This window comes from Pan troglodytes, chromosome 16 (assembly GCF_028858775.2).
Source record: "Pan troglodytes isolate AG18354 chromosome 16, NHGRI_mPanTro3-v2.0_pri, whole genome shotgun sequence".
Taxonomy (NCBI): Eukaryota; Metazoa; Chordata; class Mammalia; order Primates; family Hominidae; genus Pan; species Pan troglodytes.
The window spans coordinates 41,969,894-41,993,178 of record NC_072414.2 but is presented as its reverse complement, the minus strand read 5'-3'; the positions used below and the strand labels follow the sequence as shown (position 1 = coordinate 41,993,178).

Genomic DNA, 23,285 nt, shown 5'->3' with positions numbered 1-23,285 from the left:
GGAGTAGGGAAACAGGATTATTCATACATTGTGGGTGGGAATGTAACATGCTACAATCACTCTGGAAAATGGTTTTGTAGTTTCTTAAAAACTGAACATGCAGTTAACATACAACCCAACAATTTCACCCCTGGGCATTTATCCCAGAGAAATGAAGACATGTTTGTACAAAAACCTGTACATGAATGTTTATGGTGGCTTTATTCATAACATCCAGAAATGAAAACAACTTGAATATCCTTCAATAAGTCAATGGTTGAATAAATTGTAGTACATCCATACCATGGAATACTACTTAGCAATGAAAATCAGTGAACTACTGATACATGTAACACTCTGGATGAATCTTCAGAGAATTATACTGACAAAAAATAGCCAATCCCAAAGGTCACATACAGTATAATTCTGTTTATAAAATTTTTGCCTTTTGAAAAGGCAAAATCATGGAAATAGAGAACAGATTAGTAGTTTCCAGGTGTTAAGATGGGGTGGGAAAGGCAGGGAGGTGGGTACGGCTATGGAGCACAACCTGAGGGATCCCGCAGTGATAGAAATGTTCTGTATCTTAACTATTTCAATATCAATATCGTGGTTGTGATATTATACTATATTTTGCAAGATGTGAAACTGTAGTAAGATGCAATTCTGAATAAGGGGTACACAGCATCTTTTGGTATTGTTTCTTATGCTGAAAATCACTTTGAAGTTTATCAAGATACTCAGGCAGATTAAGCAAGAGTGTGGAATGACAATGAAGGCATTAATCAGGAGTCCTGGAAAATACTTTTTTAAAAATTTCATTTTATTATTATTATACTTTAAGTTTTAGGGTACATGTGCACAATGTACAGGTTAGTTACATATGTATACATGTGCCATGCTGGTGTGCTGCACCCATTAACTCGTCATTTAGCATTAGGTATATCTCCTAAAGCTATCCCTCCCCCCTCCCCCCAACCCACAACAGTCCCCAGAGTGTGATGTTCCCCTTCCTGTGTCCATGTGTTCTCATTGTTCAGTTCCCACCTATGAGTGAGAATATGCAGTGTTTGGTTTTTTGTTCTTGCGATAGTTTACTGAGAATGATGATTTCCAGTTTCATCCACGTCCCTACAAAGGACATGAACTCATCATTTTTTTTTTGGCTGCATAGTATTCCATGGTGTATATGTGCCACATTTTCTTAATCCAATCTATCATTGTTGGACATTTGGGTTGGTTCCAAGTCTTTGCTATTGTGAATAGTGCCGCAATAAACATATGTGTGCATGTGTCTTTATAGCAGCATGATTTATCTACAACTATCTGATATTTGACAAACCTGAGAAAAACAAGCAATGGGGAAAGGATTCCCTATTTAATAAATGGTGCTGGGAAAACTGGCTAGCCATATGTAGAAAGCTGAAACTGGATCCCTTCCTTACACCTTATACAAAAATTAATTCAAGATGGATTAAAGACTTAAACATTAGACCTAAAACCATAAAAACCCTAGAAGAAAACCTAAGCATTACCACTCAGGACATAGGCATGGGCAAGGACTTCATGTCTAAAACACCAAGAGCAATGGCAACAAAAGCCAAAATTGACAAATGGGATCTAATTAAACTAAAGAGCTTCTGCACAGCAAAAGAAACTACCATCAGAGTGAACAGGCAACTACAAAATGGGAGACAATTTTCGCAACCTACTCATCTGACAAAGGGCTAATATCCAGAATCTACAATGAACTCAAACAAATTTACAAGAAAAAAACAAACAACCTCATCAAAAAGTGGGTGAAGGACATGAACAGACACTTCTCAAAAGAAGACATTTATGCAGCCAAAAAACACGTGAAAAAATGCTCACCATCACTGGCCATCAGAGAAATGCAAATCGAAACTACAATGAGATACCATCTCACACCAGTTAGAATGGCAATCATTAAAAAGTCAGGAAACAACAGGTGCTGGAGAGGATGTGGAGAAATAGGAACACTTTTACACTGTTGGTGGGACTGTAAACTAGTTCAACCCTTGTGGAAGTCAGTGTGGCGATTCCTCAGGGATCTAGAACTAGAAATACCATTTGACTCAGCCATCCCATTACTGGGTATATACCCAAAGGAAAATACTTTTTAAAAGTATCAGGAAGGCCTGTGTGTGATTATTCTTCCTCTTTTGTTTTTTCACATTTGAAGGTAGAACTGAGATAGTGGAGAGGATCCTGAGGAAGTAATTCAAAATGATGATAAACTTTGATAAATTACATGATGTAGATTAGGGCTAAAGAACTAGGGCTGTCTGGCTTTTTTGGTGTGACTATTTCAGTTATTTGAACAGTTGTTTAAATGGATGGACATGTTGGCCCTTTAGCCTCTATACCACTTATCTCACTCTTGTCCGTCAAGCCCAGCTCAATTTCTGCTTCATCTATGAAGTTCTTGACTATCTCAATTCCTACTCATCTCTGCGTCCTAGAAATCAGCAGGTTTTGATTAATAAGATTACTTTTAAGCAAACTAGCTTGAATTATACATCCAACTTAGTCTTTCCTGAAGAAAGCTATTTTAGCAATGGGTATTCCTTGAGTTGGACTCATATTGTCCTACATCATTGTGAAATTCATTTACGGAAGGTTAAGATTGGATGCCTTCTTAGGTACCTGCTTTTTGGCTGTCTAAAATGAGTTATTTCATGGGTTTGCACAAAATTCCACACAGTGATGTTTGCTTTTTTACCTACCACTTGTTTTCCCCAAGAGGATTGTCATCCTCTTGGGGCAGCATTGCGTATCTTGGGTGACTAGGGTATGTATTTAATCAATATTTGTTGACTGAAGGAAAGTACCACTAAACATTTCCATAAAAGATAGAACTCTGATAGCTGATCTTAAGCTACAGTATAAGAGAATTAGGCTGAATTCAGTGAGAAAACTGGGATGGCAAGCCCTTAAAACAAGACGTAAGTGATGGCCATAGAATCTTAACTGCTGGCCATTTATGAATATCAGAGAGCCATCTGTCCAAAATATGTGTGGTCTCACCTATAAGAAGATGCCCAACTCACTGTGACTTGCTGAGCTTGTCTAGGTTGTCTCTTTTAGACTTACGGGTTTCTTGGATTGATTCTCTAAGAAAATGAAAGCTGTATTCCCTTTCCCATTTAAATTTCAGCTACTGTGAAATTAGTCATGACCATTTTTTGCAAGTAAAACTCCTATGTAGATAGTAGACTCTGGAGTGATATTAGCCTCCTTTATTTGGCAACTGTGTTCCAATTCTGAATGTGTTTTGTAACTCATGCATGATGTCTGAGTAGGTTCAAATGAAACCATATTTGTTATGTCCTCTGTTCTTTCAAACTGCAAAACAGATCATTGTGTTGTTATAAAGATGTGCCATGGGTAGAATGCCAACTCTTTGGAGCCCAAGAAGCCCTGCCCACTTTCCTGAAACAGTGAGCGAAGTGTGAATGACATTCAAAGGAGAGTTTCTTGGATCTCTTGGGTTTGGCTTTGCATGTGCTACACCCACCTGACTGCTTTGGTAGGATGCTGTTGGGCTGTTCCATATAAAAATTCATGTCATGTCAATAATTTCACAGGGAAACGAACCTAAAAGTCCGCCATGCACTATCAGTTACTTCAGAACTTGGAGCAGATATCAGCAGACTTGCAGGGTTTGATGGTAAGTATTTTAAACAGATAAACAAACAAAAATCTCAAACCCGAAAAGCAATGCAACAAAGTAATGTGAGATCCAATTTATGTTTCTTTTTATTTGGTGGAAGGACATAAAATTCTCCAGGCATCAAAGCCTGTAATTTCTTCGCACGCTAAAAAGAGTAAAAATGTTTGCCAAGGAGAGAATGGCTTTATCAGTTTATCGTTCATTTCATGCTTGTTTCCTTTTTAAATATCATTTACTTCAATCCCATAATACCCTTTACTTGCTTGATGTTGGCCTCCCTGAAGCCATATACAGACTTGCTGGGGAGAAATATTGGCCACCCTTGTATTTCTAGTTCTAGGTCTAACCACCCATCCATTTCCTGGCTCCATAACAAAGACTAACTAGGAGACCTCAAACTTCATGAAGACAGTCATCCTGCCTCATGTATTTCTGTACCTTGCACGGCGCTTAGCATAATGTCTTGAAGATATTAGGTGTTCAAGAAGAATATTCTGATTTATTAATCAGTTGGTCATCTGCTGACTTTTATTTTAGACCATGGTTTTAGTATTTCCATCTTCATACCATTCAGCTGGTCCCCGATCTTCAGTATAATCTCTCTTGCCTTTCCTTTTCTAACTATATCTTGTTCTATTCTGTTAAAGTTATTCTTAAGTAGTCATGGAACAACCTCTAGATGTTGTCCATTCTAAGGATATCTGCATGTATGATTAAGATACCGCAGAGAAACACAATACTTCAAGAGTCAAAGGAAAGAGACACTGATTGTAGGATTTTAGGCACCATAATAGGCTGCAGAGAGAATCTCTGGAGTCTCCCTTTCACTCCTCAGTGGTCTCCTGCTTTACCCACTTGACAGTCTGGCCCAGAGTATTAGTATATCCATACAGATTGGCTTTATTTACTAATGGATTTTCATGAGTTTGAGACAATCTTTCAAAATGTGTTTTTGGGGGATCCACTTAGGGAAAACATGGACAAGGGTATTAGCATAATCACATGAGTTAAAGCACAGGCAAGTTTATATTTTAAAGTTTCTCCAGTGCAGAGCTTAGAGCTCCTATTGCCTGTGCTTTGCAATTGCTTGTAAACTCTGTCTGGATTCTGTTAATATTTTAATCTCTCTTAAATGAGTGCTTTTATAACAGATGTTTATAGAAAAAAAAATTCCTCCGAATTGAGATTGAAGTCAGAGAGTAGCCAGGAAACTGAATGGTCCAAGAAATATTTTGATTAGAATAAAACAAATTACACATTTTCTACTAAGTAATTTTTTCAATGAAATTTTACTGTTATGTGAATCCAAGAAAAGTAAATTGTGTTCATGAATCAAAATACTTGCTTAAAATACCTCATTGAATATTCATGGAGTCCCAAAAAGGCCATCTAAATATAATTTACTATTACTCATTTCTTTCCTGGTAGAATTTACCTTTATACCTCTATTGATCTACGAGGAGGTAGAAATTCATGATTTTTAGTGTTGCTAATCATCAAAAAGCAGAACATGGTTGTTAGCAATTATTTAGGTCCCATTCTTTCCTAGATGCTTGCTCAGATAGGCTACACTATGATGCAGTTATAAACAGCCCTGCAATCTTAGTGGCATAAACACAGTAAAGGCTTATTCTTGCTCATGTCACATTCTTAGTGGGTTGGGTGGCCTTCTCCATCATGGAGCCACAGTATCTGGACTAATGGCATCTGAGATCACTGCATTGGGCTAAGGGTAAGATGAAAGAGACACAATGGTTTTTAAATTCTTCTTCCTCTTATAGTTCATTGGCTAACATTGTCACCTGGCCCTGACTTAACTGCAAGGGAGGCTAGGAAATAACAAGTATGAATACTTGTTGAGCATTAACTGTCTCTACCACACCCTTCAAGAATCATGGCCATGTAAGTTGATGCCAGGATAATGCATAAGGAGCCAGGCTGGATTAGGTGGATTTCTTACATGGAACTGCAGGACTGGGGTTAAGCATCCCTCTCCTCAGCATGACTCCTTATACTCTCAATCCACCATACCCTGCTTGGCTTTTTCTTCTTCTTATAGCACTTAGCACTGTCTGGCATACTGGATAATTCATTTATTTTTAAAGTTAATTATTTATTGTCCATCTTTATCTGCTTCAGTGTAAGCTACACAAGGATCTTTGTTTTATTCACTGATGTACGCCAAGCTTCTAGAACAACATCTAGCACATAGTAGGTACTCAGTAAATCCCTGCTGGATGAATAAATAAATAGTTACAAATCCCACTGGGGGACCGAGAGGAAGACTAGCATCAGGCCCCAAAAAGACATGGGAGGGCAAAGGAAAGTCCTAACGTAAAGAGACTGGGAAGAGAGTGTGAAACAATGGGGTGAGGAGGAAGCTTAAGCTTCCTGAAGTGGCCTTGTAGGACCAAGAAGGAGTGCTGGATCCTCTCCTCCTGGAAGGCAGGTGTCTGGGAGAGGGATCAGCTGGCATGGTAGTTTTAAAATGTCTTTACTTCAGATCCTTTCTGAAGTAAGAAAATGGAACACAGTAGCTCCAAATTTAAACCAATACAAGTGGTGTTGCTCAGGCTGAAAACACTTTCCTCTCAGATGAGGTAACAGGTCTTGAGAAGTTAAAGGACTTGCTTATATATAAAAATAGCCATTTAAAAATACTTCACAAAATTTACTTTTAAGGTGTGTTAATAATTATTACTTACTAGATATGACTTGAATTTGCTTCATACAGAATGGGCAACTCACCAAATCCCCAATGAATAATTGTTTTCACAAATAAAGACAACACAGACCTCTCTTTTTTATGATTATATATACTTAAACTGTGGTCAGCTTTTCAGAAAACATGTAATGCCAGATTCATGAGGCTGGTACACTTCTGGGCTAAAATCCAGGTTTCTGTTAAGTTACTTTTTCATTTTAAAATCTTGGGCTGCATTTCAATCTACCTTGAAGTTCAAGGCAACAGGGAGTTTTATGGGTTTATTCTAATAAGTAAAAATATAATTTCCTGTTTCTAAGAAAACATCAGAAGAATGAATAGATGAATTAAGGGAAAATAAATTAGAAACAACATACAAATTAGATTCCCCCCAGTTAGCAGCCAAATTTAAAGACCAAGAGGATGATGCAAGGTGCGGCATGGAAGTCTTTGGAAGAGTTAGGACAGTTAATAAACCCTAAATCCTTCCCACGATTGCTCTTGCTTTCCTTGGCCTTCGATTATTTTCTCCATCACTTCTTTCCAAGCCCTAATTTACACATTTCAATTTTAATATCTCTGACACGCACACACACTACTATCAGCACATGGTTTTCTAACTACTGCATTTCACCATTCTTCTCTTTCCTTTCTTTCCTTCCTGTATTCTTGCTTACTGTTCTCATCTCATCTTCTTCCTTCACTTTTTTGTTAGCTATTTTCTCCACCTGCAGTGTCACTTTTCTGTCATTCTTTATCTTTGTTTTTATCACTCTCTCCATATTAGTTTAAGTCTGTTTATTAAGTACCTCCTAAGTACAAGATGCAAAACAAAGTATGTAGAATTATAAATGATCTCTCCATATATTACCAAGGTTCTTTTGATCCTTTGCTCCTCGTTCTTTTTCTACTCCCTTTTTTGTGTCTTCTTTATTCAACTTTGTCCTAATGAAATATCAATAGATTTCAGGTTTTCCTCTGGTGATTGGAAAAAGACTTTCTTGACTCATGGGAATCAAAACTAGATATTGCATCCTTTAGTTTAAATTAAAATAGGATATCAACATTGTATATGTTTGGCAATGCCCTGGCTAGCTTTGGGAAGGTATAATCGATGAGACGATATGGGAGTCACACTCTTTACCATGTTCTGTCTGCTAAGTATATGTTTTAATTTGTGACTTCTGGGCAAATCTGGGTATGGCATTATTTTTGCTTCTGGTTACTGTGTGTTTTCTCTTCTGAGACTTGCCAAAATACTTTCTCTAGCACTAAATTACAATTTTCTGTCCTTGAATCATAAAAGCACATCTTCCAAGTATCTAAAGACCTGAATTTCCCACTCCTATCCCCAGAGAAGTTCCCAATGGGGACTCCAGGTTTCGGACACATAGGGTCAGAACTGAGATGGGTTGAAATCTCAGGATGTCTCTGGTAAGTCTCTCTGCCTCCTCACTTTTGCATCTATATTCAAAGATAGTGTCTTTCTGGTGGACTTATTTCTTTCATCCATACATACAGTCACCCATTATTCATTCAGCAAATGTATATTTAACACAAGGCCAAGGGATTTGTTAAGACTGGGATACAGTGGTTAATAAGTCAGGCTCAGGCCTTACTTTTATAGAGCTTATTTCCCAGGGGAGAAGACAGACTTGAACAAGGGCTCATCCCTAAAGAAGCCTTTGATAAGGTAAAGGCCCTAAAGTTCTCAGGCCCTAAACATGATGTTGATATGTGAGCAAGAACTCACTATGTACCAGGCACCATGCTGAGTAATTGCACACATTATCTTGTTAAACCCTTACAGCTCTTGAAGGAAGAGATTATTATTAGCTCAATTTATGGATAAAGAGACCCAGGTAAATTGATTAACTTTCCCAGTGTCATATGGCTGTTAAGTGGAGAAGCCAGACTATGAACCCTGGACTTCTGGCAAAGCCTATTTTACAAAGGACACAAAAGGACACAAAACCCCAGGTTGTAAACCAAAGTAGAAAGACAGCATTGGAGGGTTAGGAAAAATTAGCACAAGAGCTTAGCTCTTGATTAGGGAAATAAATGAAATTTTAAAATATTCTAAACCCAAAGGTATGAAATTAATTACCAGAGATCAAGTCCATCCCGCACAAGGATGAGGTCATCATATTTTTAAAACGTAGCAATGTTCTCAGTGATTTTGAATGTCAGGATCCCTGACAAGAGTTTATAGAAGACTTGGCCAAATGTAGAGACCAGTGCACACAAGAGAGTTGGGTTTTGGCAGGTAAATCCATTTATTTGAAAAGTTCTCATGAAAATATTTTTATACATTTCAAACATCAGAAAAAAATGATTTATGGTCTCTTGAATTTTGTAAGAAAAGATACATAACTTGATCTAATATTATAGATCAAATATAATATAAAAAGAGATTGGGCCTTGATTTTCATGTTAAAGTCTTATGGGAATTGAAAAGCTTTTATAAACAAGTAACTGAAATACTTGTCAATTATTATTATGTAAACTGGACATTCTTATTCCTTGGGGAAAACCCCGGATGTAAATTGTCAAAATGTGTTTAAGAATCTTTTGCATATTGTTACTGACTGAACTGAGATCTGTTTTCTGCAACTCCTGACAAGTTTACATATTTTGTATGACTGTTAATGCTGAATTCTGAACCGAGGAAAGGTTGACTCTTTATTCAGGAATCCTTGTATATTTTGTGGTTCTTTCTAAAGAATAGCATGTGTGTAATTAAAACATGGAAAAATAAGCATCTCTTTTTGGTTAAAAAAAAATAGCTTGGTTAGCATCTTGTGAGTTTTTTTGCTTACCAGATAGCTTTCCTATTCACCTGGACAGGAGCACAACCCAACAGCACAGCTGACGCATGAGGCATAGATTCCATGTAAAGGTGTGAAGAATAATTTCCCTCTTTACTGCTGGTGCCGACATGCCATTATGGTGGTAATGATGGATGGGTGAGCCTTGACAGTTGAAGAGTAAAGAAGCTTTAGAAAATAGGAAGGTGACATACTTCTTTCTAAGAAAATAAATATTTGTCACAATCATCAGGGCAAACACTAGTGGGCAATCTCTAAAACGCTAAAAAACTCTTGGCTAGAGAAATTCTTGAACAGCAATATTGATGTTTTATTTGCTGGATGATTTGTCTTATGGAAGAGTTGCAGTACAGATAATCAAGAACTATTTCTATTAATAATGTATATGAAGAGATGAAGCCAGCTTCTCTGGAAAATCATAGACTATTGGGCACTGAGTTCCATTTTTATGATAAACTACAGACTTTCACTTTGAGGTAAATACTTAGCTCGAGAAGTCTGTCAAGTTGGTAATTAACCAACGATCCAGCTGACTAAATCTAGAATGCTTAAGAAGGTCTAGAATGAGATCCTGTAGATTTTTTTCAGTATGGGTCTAGAGCATTTCTGTGTGATTGTCAAATGGATAAATTGCAATCTGCTTTCATGTCTTCTCTTCAGAGGGGCAAACAGATATGACCAGCTAGTTTGATTGTATTTACACTTCATTACTGACGTGATTTTCTTCCAGCTTTATTATTGCCCGTTAAAGATGACTTTGTGCTCCAAACATGTATTCAGTAAATGACTATGTGAGAAATGATGCGATTTTTTCCTTAACTGTTTCCTCATCGATTGTCAAACTGATCATTTACTGCCTCTTTCTCTTCTCTGATTCAACCAGCAAAAAGAAGAAGGGTCCTAAGAGAGCTTTCCCCTCATCCTTGTTATGCTTCATGGCTAGGCTCTCATTTTGGTTGCTTCTAATGCACTTTAATGCTCTCACCTTTTTTCAGTACTCTCAGATCTACTCGACTCCCTTTAGATTTAGGCCAAACTAAGCCCCGGCGGTTGTGCCTGGGCTATTTGATTTTCTAGTCCTTCATTACTATCATGGAAATATACCCACTTTTTCCATTTTTCTTAGATCTGCTCTAATATCCATCTCATCTCTTAACCTCTCTCGAAATCATCTGAAATTTTTTCTATCCATCTCTTCGACAAAGATCCTATTATGTAGATAGTATAATAGGTTATAGGAATACAGAGGTGAATACAGTGCTCCCTTCAGAGGAATCTGTTCATCGCTTTTCGAAAGTGGTACAAAAGAAATTGGGAAGTGTGTGTTTTATGCTAATAGAGCTTAAAAAGGGGAAGCCGAGCACTTCTGATGATAAAAACAAATGTAGTTTGGCTTTGTTCCCACCATTTTGTTTTGACTGGGGCCTGTATTTAGAACTTACATCACCGAGACCATACTCTTTGAGAAAGGCTGAATTGGGGCTTAGCCTCCAAGAACCCAGGCAGTACCCCTTGGCCTTACTGCCTGTTCCTGTCTAGAACCACACCCTTGGTGTGAGGTCAGGGAGGGGCAAGCCAACATGTTTAAGGCTGTATTTGCCTCCATGTCAGTCTTTGCTTATGACAATAGAAATGATCAAATGAACCTGTTTTTTATATTCCTTTTGGCAGGGACTGCATATCATGTTGTTTTTGCCCAAAGCACATTTTTTTTTTTAAGTGGCTAGGTTTGAAGCCTGAGAAATTGAGTCTTGGGTCAAGAATCTGGAATAAACTTCAAGTGTTGCTGTCAACCTGTTATTTTATGTAGATTTTGCTGGTGATAGCCAATTCAAGATTTTACAATTCAGAATGAAAATTATTGGTCAAGAAAAAAAGATACTGAATTCAGGGATTTAGAAAATGTCTCCTCATCTACAACATAGTTGTCCAAACAACTTGAGCCAGTTTAAATCAGTTTTAATTTACTTTTTACTATCAGTGATAGGCTATCACGGAGCTAACCAGAATTCAGCCCCTTCCCTTGGCAAGGTTGTTTGTCTTATCCAAATCCTCCTGCCAGCAGTCTCTATTTAGCAGTGGGAAATAGGGATGTCTGGGAAACTGCCAGTGAGTTCCTAAGTGGGGAGGCTTCAGGCAGTACTTTTGTTATATTGGGGAAAGACAGGTGGAGGTTGGAAAAGCAGCCCTGAGGACATAAGTCCCTCATTCCTTTCACAGTTTTATTTGCTTTTGCTTTTTTAATGCAAGGTCTGTTAGTGAAATGGTTGGTCAGGAGTGACGTGGCCATGTGGCAACTGGTTGCTGTTACCTCTGTTTAGTAGTTTTAAAGGGAGCATCCTAGGGAGAAAGGGGACCCCCCTAAGAAGCCTCTTTTAAGTTCAGAAGGCAGCTTGAAGAGTGGATGGAGTCAGTGTAATATAGAGGATCTCTAGGCTGACGTGGTCCCCTTTCTCTTTAATCAGCGCTAAAGATACAGTCCCCTTTTTATTTTCCAAATGCTATGTTTTATGTTCCAACTTGCCCTTTTGAATTCTGATTAAATGTAAGTGTATTTTTGTTTGTTTGTTTTTGAGAGAGAGAACTTTGTAGGTACTAATCTCACCCCTGACTCTGGCTCAAACCCTGATTGGATCTACCCACAGCTTCCTTTTCATATCTCCCCTCTCTTTTTTCCTTCCTCCCTCTGTCCCTCTCTCCCTCCATTCTGTTCTTTCACGTCTTTGTACTCATTATATATAAAAAATTTAACCTTACCTGTTTGCAGTGGATATGTATATTAATCTAATAGTTATGTTTTGTGGCAGGGTCCGTGAAAGATTATTTGTGGTTTCTTTTTCTATCTAGGGAACCCTCATCCTGAATGTATATTTTCATATTGAAATAATGGAACGAATTGATTCGTTGATTTGGAGTGGGCATGCCCTTGGTTTGGAATTAAAGAAACTAGAAACATCTTCTAGCCAGTTAGGGGCAAGTTATATGGTGCCTTTGAGAGTCCCCAGAACTCTGAATCTAATCAAGATAAGAAGCATAGAACAGCTGAAAGGAATCACACGCATTCTCAGGCTCATGGGGCAAACAAGGCCCAGGTTTCTTTCTGGTGGAATACAGTAGGACCTCAGAAATCCTGATTGTGAGCTTAGAAAGATGGTTAACTTTTGTTGTGAGACTAGAAGTATGCTATTTTAAACTGTGTAAAAGTTCACATTTAGCTAAAAGAGATGGAATAAGAGAAACTTTTAGGACAGTCACTGCTTTATCTTTTCAAAAATTATTTGTTATAAACCGGAAGTAAAGATATGCTTTTTTTTCTTTTTTAAGGAAAAAATATCCCATGGCTGTTAAGGTTTCTGTTGTTATTTGTTTTTTCTATTTTTATTTGGACAGTACAGAAAACTGTGTTTCAAAATAGTTGATGGCTTTCCATTTTTCTACCTCCCAGCTTATTTTTTTCTAGCACAATTCTTTATATGTAACCCCAGGCTGTCTAAAGGAGAGGGAAACAGTGGTAAAACAGTGCTGTGGGCTTCTGAAGAGAATTTTGGGTGAGTCATAAAGAGGTTTGTTTTGTTTTTTTATTTTCCAGGGATTGTTGTCTGTGAGGTGCCTAACAACAAGTTAGATAAATTCATGGGAATCCTTTCTTGGAAAGACAGCAAGCACTCCCTCAACAATGAGAAGATAATCCTGAGAGGCTGCATCCTGAGAAATACCAGCTGGTGTTTTGGAATGGTTATTTTTGCAGGTACAGCATGTGACCCAAGGCCAGCTCTGTGGGAACCTTTCCTGCTACGTACACCAGCACAGTCTATGATTCTCTGTGTTCTGATGAGCGCAGTGCTTTCATTCCATGCAAAGTCGTGCTCTGGAGTTGACTTCAGATTGTAGGACGCCAGGAGAAAACACTGTTGCTCTGAAAATAGTCCAGGTGGCCCTGCTGTATGAGGAACTACTGACATCTTATTCTTAAGGATGCTGGAGCTTTAACTAGACAGTGGGTGCTAGATACCTACTGCTTAATTTTTCTTTATTAACCCCATCTTAATCACCTTTGTCATTTTATGTATGAATCTGCCTTTAAAGTGGATAAGAGTATGAAAGAAAGCCCCTGGCTGTGCAGTTAATTTTGTAGTTTGCAAAGGTCAAGCAGACCATTTGGAAAAGGCTTCTTGATCCTGTAATCATTTCTGTTTATACTCCATAGCTTTTTCCACTGTTTGTAAATAGGAGAGTGGGTTCTGGAAAGACTGTGCATGATGGGGGTGGGTGGGTGGGAGGAGGTGCCTCTTACTCTTCTTGCCCACCAAATTTCTTTTCTCTGCTTTATTTCTGTAGGCCCGAGGTGGCCCTCTCTTGCTAAGAAAGCTTACAGTAGCATCATTTCATAAAGCCACTCAAATTGTACTCATGGCTTCAATTGCCAGCCCTTGATTTTAAAAGTCCTGTTTATTGTGACACCAAATTAAGATGTGTTTTGGGCCTCTTGACTATGTGCAATCAAAATTGGAATGTTTTTCTTAACTGACCTTCCTCAACAACAACAAAGTGTTCATTAAAGTCTTAAAAGTGTTCCAAACCTAGAAACGTTCTCCCAATTCCTCTAAATACTGTCAGCTGTTGGTGTTAGCAGTGCTCTTGCTGCTTGCGGCATTGCCATTGTAAAGACTTGGGAAATCCCTAGAAATGAGCCAGTATATGCGCTTTTACATTTTAGTTGGAGAAATAAACATATGATTATATATTTCATTACACAGAGAAAAAGAGAGCTAGGCTTGTCCATGAACATTCCTTTATCTTCCTACTTAATGATGGGGAAATTTCATGGTCTTCTGTTGGGAAATACCCTCCTGATTTGCTTCCTGTCATCATAGAGATGGAGGTGCTTCATCCTATGGATGGGATATAGTCCCAAACTTTGCATTTCCGTGACCTTGTTTGGAATGGCTAATTCAGGACTCTAGTTCAGCTACAACGTTTCATGCTAGGGCGGTTGTTGTGAACCGCTGAGAGGCCAAGTTCTTCTTTGTAAGGTTTCTTTGTGGGAAAATGTTCTGAAAAACAAGGAAGTTGGTTGGTAAGTTGAATAGGTCTCCCTCCAAGGAAGTGTAACAGAAAGTTCACAGAATTTGGATTGGGCAGACCTGAGTTTGGATTTATTATTATTTTTTATTTATTGTTATTATTATTTTACCAGCTGTAGGACTGTAAGCTTTGGTTACTTAAACTTCGTAAGCTTTACTTTTTTCTGCTGTAACATGGGGATAATAATGAGTACATTAGGGTCATTTTAAAGGCTCAGTGAGATAATGCATACAGAAAAGGATGCTTGACAAATGCTATTTTCCTTCCTTTTCTGCTTCTCCCTTCTTTCAAATTTAATTCAGGGCACCCAGCCTGCTCTCTAGGCTGAGAGTTGGAAAAACTTACTGCTCTCTGGACCTTGGCAGCAGGCAGCAGGGAGAGAGGAACACCCTCTTCTTTTGTGATTTGGCCACGGTGTTCACTTGCAGGAGACCTTATCAAGTGGATGTTTGTAAAGCAGAGCATGCCTGCATTGACTTTAGTCTGGTCACAAATGTTAGTAGAAAGCTTAATTAGAATGCTGGCAAACAGAAGAATTAGTGGTTGGCTTCGTCCATGTCAGAGATGAACAAATGGATGTCACAAAACCTCTAAGTCCTAAGACATTTAGTTGGGGAACTAGTTCCAGGTGAACACCTAGGTCTAATGAAAAATATCTGCCGGGCGTGGTGGCTCACGCCTGTAATCCCAGCACTTTGGGAGGCTGAGGCGGGTGGATCACGAGGTCAGGAGATTGAGACCATCCTGGCTAACATGGTGAAACCCTGTCTCTACTAAAAATACAAAAAATTAGCCAGGCGTGTTGGCAGGCGCCTGTAGTCCCAGCTACTCGGGAGGCTGAGGCAGGAGAATGGCATGAACCTGGGAGGTGGAGCTTGTAGTGAGCCGCGATCGCACCACTGCACTCCAGCCTGGGCGACAGAGCGAGACTCCATCTCAAAAAAAAAAAAAAATCCAAAATGAATTATTAAGTATTCTTCCTGTGTTATTACTCTAGTTATACCTACCACTAGGAATTGTGCAACGAATATAGATGACACAGATATGGTTTGCTTTACAAACCTATAATTTATGAAGGTCTAATATATATTAACAGCTAGGCTACACCTCCCTGGTAATGCCTTCTTTATGCTCAAGAGAGGAGAAAATCTTGTTTCTGAGGGCAGGAATTATATTCATTTAAACAGTCTCTAGGAGTCTGTACCATCTTGAGTGTACACTGCATTTTTGTCCTAGATGTCTTCTGTTTGCTTTCCGGATTTCCTCTCACCTTTTTCTACCATTCTTTCTGCCCTAGGAGGCTTACTTGTGTGGTTTATACTAATAGGTTACCTTGTACTTCTGCTTCTGGTTGGGTTTTGTCTCGGGGATCCCTAGGAAGAGATCAAAAGGAATAAGGAGATTACGATCAAGGTATTTACTCCTCCAGGCTGCATTCTTGTGTGGTAACTTCAGGCTGGCCAGATCTATCAACGGAAGGCCACTCTTACTCTAAGGGCTGCAAATTCCTGTCACCTCTTTCCCTGAGGGTCCAGTAGCCATTCCTTCCCTTCATCCCTTCTGGCTCAGGTGGAGAAACAGCTTGCTTGCTACATGCCCTTGGTTAATGCACTAACCTTTTGTTTCCCCTATAATCCCACCTATGCTTTTTGTAAAGAGTTCTTTTATAAATAAAACTTCCTCCAATTCTCTTTGTTCAATGTGCCATCTATTTCCTTTTAGGATCCTGAATGAGACACAGTCTTAAATATTGGTTGACTATTTCATATAGTTTTAGAAAATAGTAAAGACCAAGAACTTTAGAATTACTTATGTCGAGGTTCAAATTCTTGCTCTGACACTTACTAGATGAGAAATCTCAGGCAAGTTCAATTCTTTAAACTCAGTTTCATTATTAGTGAACTGAGGATAATAGTACCTAATTTGTTAGTTTGTTGTAAGCATTAGCTGAGATTATAGGTGAAATGTAGTTGTTCAAAAAATTAATTTACTTAAAAATTAGTTTACTTACAAATTATTTATTGAATGTCTACTATATGCTGGGCATTATGCTACTTACTCATTGGGGATTAAAAATGTGAACAAAAACAAATGCAGTACCTTCACTCATATGATTTTCAGTATGGTAGGAGAGTGAAAGAGGCATTAATCTCAAGCCAAAATCATATCAATGGCCAAGGCCCTGTGGCAGGAGTAAGGAAAGTGAGGTCAAAAAAGAAGGCCAGTATGGGGTATGGAGAGCACAGAGGATAGGGATGGATATGGGACTGGAGACATGGATAGGGGCTAGACCATGCTGGTAGACCTTGTGGTCAGTATCCAGAAGTTTGGTCTTTATCCTAAGAGCTTAGGGACGCCATTGTAAGTTTTCAAACAGGTGGGGTATATATGTGTTAATTGTGAAAGGCTTAATCTTGCCAACACTGTTTGTAATGTTTGTAAATAGACAGCAGGTCCTGGGGTTGGGGAGAAGGAAAAATATTGGTTAGTTTTGGGGGCAGAGTGGATACAGGGAGACAAAGTTTCTAGGTTTTTACAGTTGAGAGGTGATGGTCCCTCAGATTAGGAAAGGAGAGGGAAGTAGATAAATTCAGAAGGCTTTTAGAAAGTTTAGAAAGTTGAATTGACAAGCTTTGATGACCAGGCTTGAAGATGAGGATGATAAAGGTATCAACTATGACTGAGGTTTCTTCCAACCTTCGCAACTGGATGGATGGTGATGATACTCACTGAGATAAGAAGCTTGGAGGAAGATTGTAAGCCAGATTGGACAAGGGCCACTTGAGAGGCCTTAGAAGAATCCAGGTGGAAATATACAGGCAACAAAACACGTAGGTTTAAATATATAGATTTAAAGCTCAGAGGAACAGCATGAGCTGGGGATACACATCTTGTCTATATTATTAAAACTATTGGTCTCAAAGCTACGGTCTTAGGTGAGATTGCTCAGGGAAGGTAGATTGAGTAAGAAGATAAGGTGACCTATGCCTGAGTCTTAAGGATTCTCAGTCTTTAGTAGCTGGGTAAAGGGAAGGGGGAGTAAGTATCATGGAAGACAGGAAAGGAGCTACCAAAGAGGTAGGAAGGAAAGCAGGAGAATATTATAACACAGAAGCTAAAGGAAGAGTATGTTTCAAAAGGATGGAATAGTCAACAGTGTCAAAGGTTGCTGAATAGTCAAGAAGTTATGGAGGATATTGATGATAACACCAGATCTGTTTTGGTGTTGTGATTGGCCCAGAGACTAGGTTGAGTGACGAGTGGGAGATAAGAAAACGGAGGCTGTTGAGTGTAGAAAATTCTTTCAGGATGTGCATATAAACATTTGTGGTTATATTTACATAAATGCTTAATAATCCATAAAAAGGATTCCTTATTAGTCTGTGTGCATTTGTGTGCCTAACGGAATGTACATTTTCAGCACCTAACTGGTCTTTTCATATTTCAGTTTTTAGCAACCACAAACTTTATGTGTGTGTGTGTGTGTGTGTGTGTGTGTGTGTGTTTTTAAGCCTACAGCACCAAATATCCCCAGGCAGTCTCCCATCTAAGTACTAACCAGGCCTGACCTGCTTAGCTTAGCTTCTGAGATCAGATGAGATCAAGTATGTTCAGGGTGCTCTGGCTGCAGACTATTTGGCCTTTGTGATCTTTACCATAAAAGAAATATTTCCCATCCTCAATGTTCATATGATTTTAATAAATGATTCTGAGAAAATGTGGGTGGTCTATACACAGCAGTAGCTAGGAATAGGACACTGCGGTACAATTTCCAACTTCAGACAATGAATTGTTATGAAACCTCAATTATTGCTTCTGTTTTTCTTTTACATAAAGAAAAGTCTTTTAAGGATGTGCCTGTCCTTCCCTGACTTCTGGAGTGGTATATAATTTTGGGTGTGCCTCCCTTTTCTCCTTTCTTTAATTTCCCCCTTTCTCCTATATTAAATGGCTCTATGAATTGAAAATCATGAGGAGAATATGTGAAGAGGAAACACTGGAGAAATTAGCTTTATTTAAAACTTAATTGCTTCTATTTAGCATTTTCTCTGTCCACAAGGAATTTCTTTAACAAAATTTTTCAATATTCTTATTTGTTTATCATCTAATAACCCACTTCTAAAGCAGTTGATTATATTAGAATTCCTGGAACAAGGCACTTATCATGGGATAATGTAATTACCTGAAATAAATCTAACACAACATTTAAGACAGTTCTTGTCTTTACAAAAATTACATATTATATACATGCAGTATACAATACACAATAAAGGTTTAAATTACTTGCTGATGTATTTTGGGGGGCTATTCTAGTTTCTCCTTCAAAGGGACCTCAAATCTTTTTGGGAAACAGATCTAGAATTTGATTTATTTTTCCATTTTTTACCTTAGTGTTCTGAATTGTGTTTGTTGCTGCATTATTTTTAATATTTCCAAATTATTCCTCACTTTTGTTGACTTTGTTATCTTTAACTATGTCAAACTAGAAGCATATTCATGCATAGACTTTGAAAAACTAGCTTTACTTAAACCTTTCAACTACAAGTTCTGACTGTATTTATCCTGGTCTAAGAAGATCACATCTCTTGCAGCTTCCAGGATTGTTGTTAACCTAATTGTTGAGAATCATATACAACTTAATGGCCCTTGCTCTTAATAAAAGTTAAATTATTGTGAAAAATAAATATTTTTTTCTTTCAGAGACATTTGATATGAGCATTAATAAGAATAAGAATAGATAATCATATCATTTCAAAGTTATTTACTTTTTTTTGTTTTTGCAGGTCCTGACACTAAACTAATGCAGAACAGTGGTAAGACAAAGTTTAAAAGGACAAGCATTGATAGATTGATGAATACTCTAGTACTATGGGTAAGTTACAAAACTAGGCGATATCACTAGTCATCGTTATCTTAGTATATTTACTGTATCTTGCTGGGAATTCTTTAAGAAGCCTACATTCTCCTTGTGGAGTTTGTTTTTGGGGATTTTCCATTTGAGGCTCAGTTACACTGCCTTCTATTTTCTAGATTATGCTAATTTCTTAACCAGTGGTAGAATTTATCATGAGAGGTAGGTTAGTGTTTATGGAGGTATTCATGGTCTTACAAATTCCCCATATCCCAGGGATTTGTTTTTGGAAAACCAAACATAGTTTTTAAGGCAGTTTGGTGTTTTTGTTTTCTTACTTTTTTTCAGATCCTCTATACATAGCTTATGGTGGGCAGGGCTGGCTTCACGGGTGTGTGATCTGTGTAACCACACAGGGCCCCACACTCAGAGGGCCTTATGTTTGGTTTATTCAACTTCTGTTGCCATCTAGAAATTCTTAATACTTTTAGAACAGAAGGTCCCACGTTTTCATTTTGCACTGAACCCTGCAAATTATGTAGGTGGTTCTGGTTATAAATCCTTTGAGCCCCACCTCACAGTTCTCCTCCTTCACAGAGGCTTCTAACCTCCTTAGCTCATGATTATCTTTCTCTTATGAATTTTTTTTTTACTTCTGATTCTTTTGAAATGATCTTCTCTACTACTCGTTTACCAAAAACATTCAGATATTCCTTACATTCCATCCTTTTGTCAGTTAATCCTGTGCTACCTCATACTATTGATATACTATCTAGTCTTTGTGTAATACTGCTTTGTCTGCTTATATAGGGGTAAAGTTCGAAGACAGCCACTTTAAAATATAAAGACTGTGACTTCAAACCATGTTTTCCCATGTACCCTATCACAGGCTCACAATCATAAAGAATCTGAGCTCAATATGTATTTGCTTACCTGATATGTAACAATTGGACTCTGAATAAGGAAAGAAGGTAATTAGCACTTGCTGTGCACAAAACATTGGCCAGGCTCTGTGTTTTACTTTCAGTATCACCTGCAGACCTGGGGTTTTCTCCAGCAATACCAGTCACCTTCATACAGAGCCTATGAGGCCAAGAAGACATGCCCGTAAGGGCCTGTCACCCCTCTGCCCCTCAGGAATTTCTCACATAAATAGCCCTGACTCCACTTCAGGGCATGCAGGGTGTGTCTACCCACCACAGAGCAAACTGACCCAATCTTTCATACTAGAAAATAGGATGATCCACTGGGGAGTTATAAGCCAAATCAATTCTTAAATTATGGCATTTAATGTATTTTACATTAAATTTTAATGCTCTAAAGTCATTATGTTTAATTAATTTGTAGTCTCAGCCATTAAAGAAGATACTATAATATAGGTACCAAAGTCATAGAATTTTTGGGGATTCACAGTCCTACTTTTCTCTCATACATGGTTTTCTAATATACTTTAAATCAGGCTTTTCCCAATCTTTTCTTCTTATACACCTATTCTTACATGCCCATATTATGGAATAAAGAAGAAAGAAGCTCTAGAATTTCTGAATATTCCTTCTTGGAAGAAAAAGGAAGTAAAGGAAAATCCATTTCTGTTCTCTAGCCCTACCCCTCCCTCAACATTGGCTGGTCTCAGCTCCCAACATAGTGTGACACTCAGCTGAACAAAGTCTCCACAACATCTTGTTCAATTCATGTCTTAACCATGCTCACTGAGTTCGTGGCCTTTCCTTTCCCAGGAAGGGTTTTAGACTCACTGTGGATTGACCTTGTTGTCTCTCTAGTTGTTATACCTACAAATATGTGTTTTTCTAATACTTCTACTAATAACCACGTAAGAGTCTGCTAGTGGTTTTCAAGTTGCTTCCCACATTTTTATCCTAAAAGTAAAGTGTATATGCCATGAAGTATTTTAATTATCCTTATATTTCTTGTTGATCTCAAGTAACGATTGTACAGCCAGATCTATAGCCAAGAGACTTGATTAGTATGAAATTGTTCTTTATCACTGATATTTTCTTTTGCATTTATGCCTTGGGTGGCCATATAATTTATCATCCAAACAGGACACCTTTGAAGGTGAAATGCAACATTATTACTATTACATCCACAATAGTTGTAAAGTGGGGCCATCCAGGGCAAATCAGTGCATATGGTCTCCTTTAATTAAGCCACCTAAATATATGTACTTACCACAAACTGAGGATGTGAAGTTGTTAACTATGTGAACGTAGACAAGTTACATAGTCTTTCTTGTGCTTCCATTTTACTTTGTTTTTAAACTGTAAAGTGGGGATAATGACTGTTCCCATCTTAGAGAGTCAATGGGCAAATTCGGTGAGAAAATGTATGTAAAATATTTAGCTGAGTTCCTGACATAATTCATATGATTAATGGTAAGAAGAGGTTTGCATACTTGCTTTTCAAATGACTATTTCTTGGAGTTAGACACGTAATTAGATCATGTTGATATGACTAATTTTGAGTTCAAGTTAACCTTAACCAGACTTCTATCTTATTTCAGATTTTTGGGTTTCTGATATGCTTGGGAATTATTCTTGCAATAGGAAATTCAATCTGGGAGAGTCAAACTGGGGACCAATTCAGAACTTTCCTCTTTTGGAATGAAGGAGAGAAGAGCTCTGTGTTCTCCGGATTCTTAACATTCTGGTCATATATTATTATTCTCAATACAGTTGTACCCATTTCCTTATATGTGAGGTAAGATGAGAGTTTATATTTTAATGAAATAATTTCATCAAAACCTTTGTTTCCAATATTGTTTGTTTTAAAGTTTCAGCAGTGCAATAGATGTGTTGCTCTTAACTGCTTATGATCTGCAACATCTGTTACAAATGGGACAGCTTAGCTGTTTAATCTGTTAACTTTTATGTTTTCAAATTACAATAAATGCGGTTAATTTTCTTCTTGATTTGATTTGGTTTCTTAGAAATGTTTTTCTTTGTAAGACATGCACTACAATATAATCTCATGTAACCTGATCAATTAGAATTGGGTTAATTTTGAGTAAGAAAAGGAAGAACATTGGGGAGATCTATAGAGAGGGTGCCTCTTTGCCGCTAGACTGGCTCTATGGATACATGGATTCAGGTCCTATTCTACCACTTACTAGCTCCATAACCTTGGGCAAGTAGCTTCATCTTCTAGTGCCTCAGTTCCCTCATTTTAAAAATGAAGAAAATAATAGTTCTACCTCATACAATTGTATGAGGAGTGAATACATGTCTATAAAGCTCTAAGAATTCCTGACACATTATAAAAGCTTAATGAATATTAGCTTTTCCTATTATTAGTAACTATAAGTATGTACATAAAGGAGTTAAAATATAGTAGGTGGTGCTAGTCCATTGTAAGATAAGAAGTATGATTTATAACTTCTACTACAATTTGATCTGTCAGGATTAGATTCGGTCCCATAAATTAGAGCTAAGGTGGTCTCTCTTTTTGCCTCTCTGTCTGTCTATGCACACAAACAGAACACATACACACACACACACACACACACACACACACACCCCTCTTTATTTATATACATATGTATGCGTATGTGTGTGTGTGTGTGTGTGTGTGTGTGTGTGTGTGTGTGTGTGTATTTGATAAAGCTTAGAAATTGGCCCTAGAATCTGTACCTGGGACATTTTTTATCCTAATCCTAACAAGGCTGAGCCAGACTGTCCCCAAAACATTGGAGCTAAGATGGGATTTGGTTGGTTGACAGTTCTCATCATCAGTACTTTAACAATACACAAAATCATCAGCTCCAAATCCCCACTTATTTTTATGAACCTCTTTTTATCTCTCTTCAAAAACCTAGCTATGATGAAGCAAGGGAAGTTTAATGCACAAAATCCACCCTTGTTTTGGATAGTGGTCAGGAGACTGAAATGCCAAGTTGTGGGAAATTCACTTGAAGTAGTGGCATGTGGCCACAATACCACAAATTGCTTTGGGCCCTCTGGAGCTGTGGTCAGAGAGGGCTCTATTTAAACTATATCCTACTGGCTCATCTTTGATTCTGAGGACCTCTCATGCTTGTATCCAATTATAAAGTCTGTAGTAAATCCTGCTCTTTGCCGGAAGAGCTACAGTCAGCTTTTATAGCATTCCTTTATGTCCTAAATGAAT

The 23,285-nt window shown here is 37.9% G+C and overlaps 1 protein-coding gene across 16 annotated transcripts in view; it reads left to right on the top strand.

Annotated features, from left to right (window-relative positions):
• ATP8B4 (ATPase phospholipid transporting 8B4 (putative)) overlaps nucleotides 1-23,285 on the top strand; it is a 333,420-nt gene that overhangs the window by 181,464 nt on the left and 128,671 nt on the right. For 13 of the 16 annotated variants that reach the window (XR_010151382.1, XM_063794140.1, XM_063794139.1 and 10 more), the window contains 4 exons: nucleotides 3,588-3,670; nucleotides 12,795-12,953; nucleotides 19,075-19,163; nucleotides 21,664-21,860. Coding sequence is in view for 15 of the 16 variants with exons in the window: in XM_063794140.1 (XP_063650210.1) it covers nucleotides 3,588-3,670; nucleotides 12,795-12,953; nucleotides 19,075-19,163; nucleotides 21,664-21,860 (528 nt within the window). In the remaining variant the exon portion in view is untranslated. The remainder of the gene's footprint in view (nucleotides 1-3,587; nucleotides 3,671-12,794; nucleotides 12,954-19,074; nucleotides 19,164-21,663; nucleotides 21,861-23,285) is intronic. The other 3 variants (XM_063794142.1, XM_063794141.1, XM_063794138.1) reach the window with 2 other exon arrangements.